We start from the raw sequence: 5,733 nt of genomic DNA on the forward strand, positions 1-5,733 counted from the left end.
CTATAACACTGAAACTGACTAAATCATGATATGTTCAACAACAACAGAAATATGTTAGTCTTCTGAATGCATGCGTAAGAAAGTACTCGCAATATGTATGTATCACACCAAAAACCTTTTTTTATGACCCTGTTATGATAATAGCAAAAGGGCACAGTGTGTTACCCATGTATGCATGAAGGGCTATAATGTAACCCATGCCTGTGTGTTTGTGTGTACACACATGTACGAAGGTTACCCTTACATATGTGTGCATTTTGTGCGTGCATGAGCTATAGTGCATGCATATGTTTGAAAAATTGTGACAAGGCAAAATGTTTGTTATGCATGGTGGGATTAACCAAAGAAGTATAAAATACATAGAATGGCAACAGGAGATAATCTCGTGTAAGCTTGTATCAGCGCATTATCTTACTGAAGGGTTTGCTGACTCGATCAATCGTGATCAAATCAACAGACGCTTATTAAAGTATTACACTGGCGATACTGCCGGTACATTAACCAAATCGGTCCAATTTTCAAACAACAACTGTTGATTTCTCAGACTTCCAATCATATATTCATTCCTTCCCCATGTAGAAAATACTAATAACATTTAAAAACGACCATTATCATTATAAACAAATGATCCGATAGAAAGTTTTTCAAAACACAAATTTTTATCTTTCTGCTGTCTGGTTCATACACCGGTATAACGGGATCTCATTCAGTTCCCACGTGATGTTGGCGAGATATGCTCTATATGCGTTTCAAGTTGCCGATCTATTTATTTTTATAGCTCTTTGGATTAACAAATAACACAAGATTCACAAGAAGGCCAACATGAATTTCTAATAATTGTTTTCTATCTATCTGTAATTAATTGTCTATACATTTTGATCTTCAATGATATAAATGATGTGATAATGTTTTACAGACTAGCTCATTGGTGAGATAAAAGGGCTAAGTTCAGAAATGGTCAAAATCGGCCCAAAGTCAGAAATGTTTGAAAATTAAGTAAATGAAGCATTAATGTGTCTTTATTCGTTTTCTAATATTTTTATTAACATTAATCAATGTTTTTTTTGTTTTTCCAAGCTGTTTATTTACCCAATAGTAATATACATTTTGACGTCGTTTCGGTGAAAGATAAACGACGTCATGACGTTGAACTTAGGGTTAGTTAACGAACGCTTATTATGACACAGTTTGTATCTAATCAGTCTTGTCGTGTATTAATAACAACCTGATTTCAGTAAAAACCTTTAATGTCTTTTCAATACATGTTTATAATACATTCATATGATGTAATGATAACAAAGTGAATAAAATACAATGCGATAAGAACTACGTTTAATGTTATTCACATAAGGCGGTTTTATTCAATTATTTTACTGCCTGATCATATGTATAAAAGTGTATTGTTCATTGATAAAAACCTGATAAATGCAAAAGAAATTACAGTAGGTTCATTTTAAATTGTCTATTTAAATCAGTTTATAACAAGAAACTATCGGTAAAACCAATGCATGCTACGCAAAATATCTAAAACTATTTCATATTTAACGCACAATAGCGGAATTCATTGAATGGGCACACTATTTGTTTTAGCAGTAAAACTTCCAAAAAATGTTTCTTGGAACACCAGCAGTTAGTTCTAAGAGAAAAATAATATAGTATATAATAAATGGAGTTATTACATTCTTGTTTCTATTCCCCGTTAAGTAACTATGGTACCGACAGGTCAGTATTTCCATACACTGACGCTTGCATTACATATCGGATGCGCGACGTATTTTTTAATTTAATGTGTGTCATTGCATAAATTCTTCTTTTAGTTCAGTATTGTCAATCATTCAGGCTATTTAACAAATTCGAAATATTTACATTATATTTATACTTGTAAATACGTATGTAATCAAAATGTTATTATCTATGGATCGATTTTTTAACGGAAGAATATTGCGTTGCTAAAATCGCGCAATATTTCTGTTGCAGAACTCGTGCATATTTCTCGTAACCTGTAACTATAGTACATTAAATTAAATGAATAAAGGATAATAACTCGAAATTGGACCGAATCCTATTATTATGGACAGAAGTTTCGCTTAATTCCGGTCAGTGGTGCCGGACAAGAATTGCGAGATGAACGGAGGAAGTAGCGATATATATTTAGGATATTGAATGAACAGATACTGATAAGTCTTTCACATGTATTACTTGTAGTTCGGCATACAGGACAGAGCTTTCTATTTTTGTTCAATGATGCCTTCAAAACTCGTATTATATGAAACTTGTCTACACATTTTCATACCTTACTGTAGGAACATAATGCTTAAAAATAGTTCATAAGTTTTCATTCATTTCCGTCTTCTGATTTAGGAAAACAAGACTGTACGAGTATTCAACGCGTTCGAAACTGTTTAAGTGGCATATGGACAGAGCCTTGTTACCGCCTGAACCGGAAACCGCAAAATTACGATCGCCAACAAAGTTTGCAATATCTAAATCAGTGCAAAAGTACTTAAAATAGTTCCAGATGACTAATAAACAAGCTCTATCGCAATGACTGGATGTTTACGAAATAACTTCGGATACGCTTTAGAATTGATATATCTTAGGGATATCAGAAAAAAATGCAGTTTCCTCTTTAACGACCGACGCTTATGTTTTCTTTCTGATTTTATAAGCGTTTGCTGAAATAAAATCCAGGAATACAAGTATACTATGCATGCTACAACAATTACATTAATAAATATTCATAAACAACTTGCAACGTTTGGCTGTTCAAAAACCGTATCACTTATGAAAACGGTAGTTGAAAATGGAGATAACTGTTTAAAGAAGTGAAACGGAGTTATCCAATTTGAAAATTGCATGTCGTCTCATCACAATGAACATGTGAGTGAAGTTTCAATCCAACAAGCTTAAATAAAATCTTAACCAAATAGGACATAGAATTACTTAGATTCAATCTCTACATAATATGTAGAACGGCCGATGATTATCGGTCATAAATGAACGTTTTTTGAATTCTGCAAAATTGTTTTTAATACAGATATAACAGACAACAAGAGTTTCCATTTACAACATATTAATTTGAATCAGTCAGAAACATATTAATTTGAATCAGTCAAAACGTCACCATTTTTATAATTGCCAAATGCAAATGACGTAAATACAACAGTGTACATGTAAGAATGTTGAAACGATAACCGAAAATAAACAAATGTAATACGTCTAACTATGACACTTCTGTCGTAAAAATCTTACTGTCTTACAATATCTATACTTTTACAACAAATTGTAACATATTTATCTAGCACCGTATAAACAGTCACTCTTCTATAATACTGGCTTCACTTTCTGAATCTGACAAATCTATTGGCTCTGGTATTTTGCTAGCATCAGCGAGATATTCTCCCCAGTTTTGAACACCATAAATGTTACTCTCTAAATGTCGCGCATAACTAAGATACCAAACAACAGAGGCAATGTGAGAACACATGCCGACAACACGTTCTCCGGCACGACATTTACAGTACCATGCAATAATATCAGACAACGAATATCTGATCCATAGAAGATATTTCCTTGACGACGTATGACGACTTTGAATCCAAACGCGTAACAAGTCATTGTCGTCTGCATGTACCTGTATATCACAGTTGCCATCTAAATGCTCTTGTATGTAGCTCGAAGACATTTTCAGTTGATATACGCCACATGTCAATGAGCGTAGTTGCTCCTCGGTGAACCTCGGAAAATTGTCAAGTACAACATCACTTACCGGTTTCCAGAGTGCAGACCTTCTTTCAAGATTATTTGCTTCAACATAAGACTTCAAAGTGTTACCACCAGATGATAATGACAGCATCCTCGAAGCCAAACGAGTGTCACCATCTTCACTGTGAGGAGAGCATAGTGGCTGGAAATACTTATTTGAAAGCGCACATACTATTCTCAGGTAGTCTCCAATGTATGGAATTTGATTAGTTGGCAGAACGTAATTGAAATACTTCCAACTTTTAATTCGGGCATTTGCTGATTCAACCACCCATCGAATCTGTAAGATATAACACAAAACATGCACAAAGAATGTAAAAAGAAAGGTAAATTAATGAAGTAGATCACCAGTCCATTTTTACGATCTGTATTTGAAAAAAAAAAAAAAAAAAAAAAAACCTACTTACTCGTACTTAAGAGAGTGCTTATATAGTCCCAATAACGTAATATAATGGCGATGGTAATTAAACCTCATGGACTTGACTTAGAATGTACTATATCAATTACTTTTAAAACTTAATGAATATTACATTTGAGCAGCGCCATGAGAAAACCAACATAGTGGCTTTGCGGCCAGCATGGGTCCTGACCAGCCTGCGCTTTGAGAGCCAACAGCATGGATCCTGGCCAGACTGCGTGGATGCGCAGGCTGATCTGGATCCATGCTGGTCGCAAAGCGCTATATTAGTTTTCTCATGGCGCAGCTCATTTAATTAAGATATTTAATTCATGATGTGAAAATCTACTAGTAGCAGACGACACGTATGCATAGACGTAATAATTAATGCCTAAAGTGCTGTTAGTTTTAAACAGTTTAGAATGGGTTTAAAAGCAAAGATAGTTCTTCCGTGAACATGTATATGTACGTGCACATAATAATACATCTACTAAAAATGGCAGATGATCCCAATCAAACGATATTTGCAGTTTCAGTTTTACAGTTAGAGTTTATAAAGAAAGACTAGTGAATTACCTGCAAACGCGTTGAAATTACAAAGGAAATATACAGCGTACCTGTACATGTATGACCGCATTTTCCCCCTACATATTTGATATATGTGTAATAAATAATAATAATGTAAAACGATATTACATGAGTTTTATAAACTTGTATTAATTGCTTTATCTAATATCATCATAACTTAAATATGTCTAACTCGGCACTGAGGCTTACATAATAAACTCATTTACTGTATTTTCAGTTATATTTGATGCAAAAATGACTTTACATATAGAAATAAAACCGACTAGTATTTACCTTTGTAACAAATCTACTGTTGTTTGCATCTTCACAAGGCATCTGCTTCTGACCTTTATTGATAAAAGACGGCATCTCAGCTCTAATACCTAAATCCTCCAGAAGTGACAGGGAATCCCGAAAACCCCTATCAACTACAAATACATCATCTTCTTGTACAAAGTTTCTGATTTCCTCTGTATTTGTTTTTAACATATGATTTAGAATGGACGCATCATTATTTTTTGAATCAGCAAAGTAAGGGCCCATGATAGTGACAAAATATCCTGTTGTCGTTACTATAACCATGGGCTTAACTAAGGGACGACCTTTGTGCATTGAATAAGTACGTCTTTGAAAGCTGAAGTTGTTGCTCTTTTGGATGTATACGTATGTGCCATCAAGAACGAGTATCAGCTGTCCATTGTTCGCGTTAAACAAAGACTTTGCTAACGGTCTGGTATGGTTGTTTATTATATCTTCCCTTGTCAGGCTTTCAATACCTAGGTACAAAGGAACAAATCCTCTCATCAGAGCCTGTCTGGCAGATGAAATAGCACGTCGGATGCTTGATCTGCTAATTCCAAACAGTTTGACAGTAACTTGTTTGATAAACCTGACTTCATCTTTAGCAGAAATATACCAAGTGTAGTACGTGCAGATCTGGCTGGTGTATTTCGGAGTTTGTCTGCTATGTGGCGAAAAACATCATCAAACTGAATATGGTTTAA

The 5,733-nt window shown here is 34.3% G+C and overlaps 1 protein-coding gene across 1 annotated transcript; it reads right to left on the minus strand.

The window, feature by feature from the left end:
* Positions 1-2,382: 2,382 nt before the first annotated feature.
* LOC123566193 (uncharacterized) lies at positions 2,383-5,533 on the minus strand. Its single transcript, XM_045360098.2, has 2 exons — positions 5,024-5,533; positions 2,383-4,045 (listed from the first exon to the last, which is right to left on the minus strand). Exons 1-2 carry the CDS (start codon positions 5,531-5,533, stop codon positions 3,317-3,319), a joined length of 1,239 nt encoding a protein of 412 aa, XP_045216033.2. The 3' UTR covers positions 2,383-3,316.
* Positions 5,534-5,733: the final 200 nt, after the last annotated feature.

The sequence above is a fragment of the Mercenaria mercenaria genome, unplaced genomic scaffold (assembly GCF_021730395.1).
Source record: "Mercenaria mercenaria strain notata unplaced genomic scaffold, MADL_Memer_1 contig_2629, whole genome shotgun sequence".
NCBI lineage: Eukaryota > Metazoa > Mollusca > Bivalvia > Venerida > Veneridae > Mercenaria > Mercenaria mercenaria.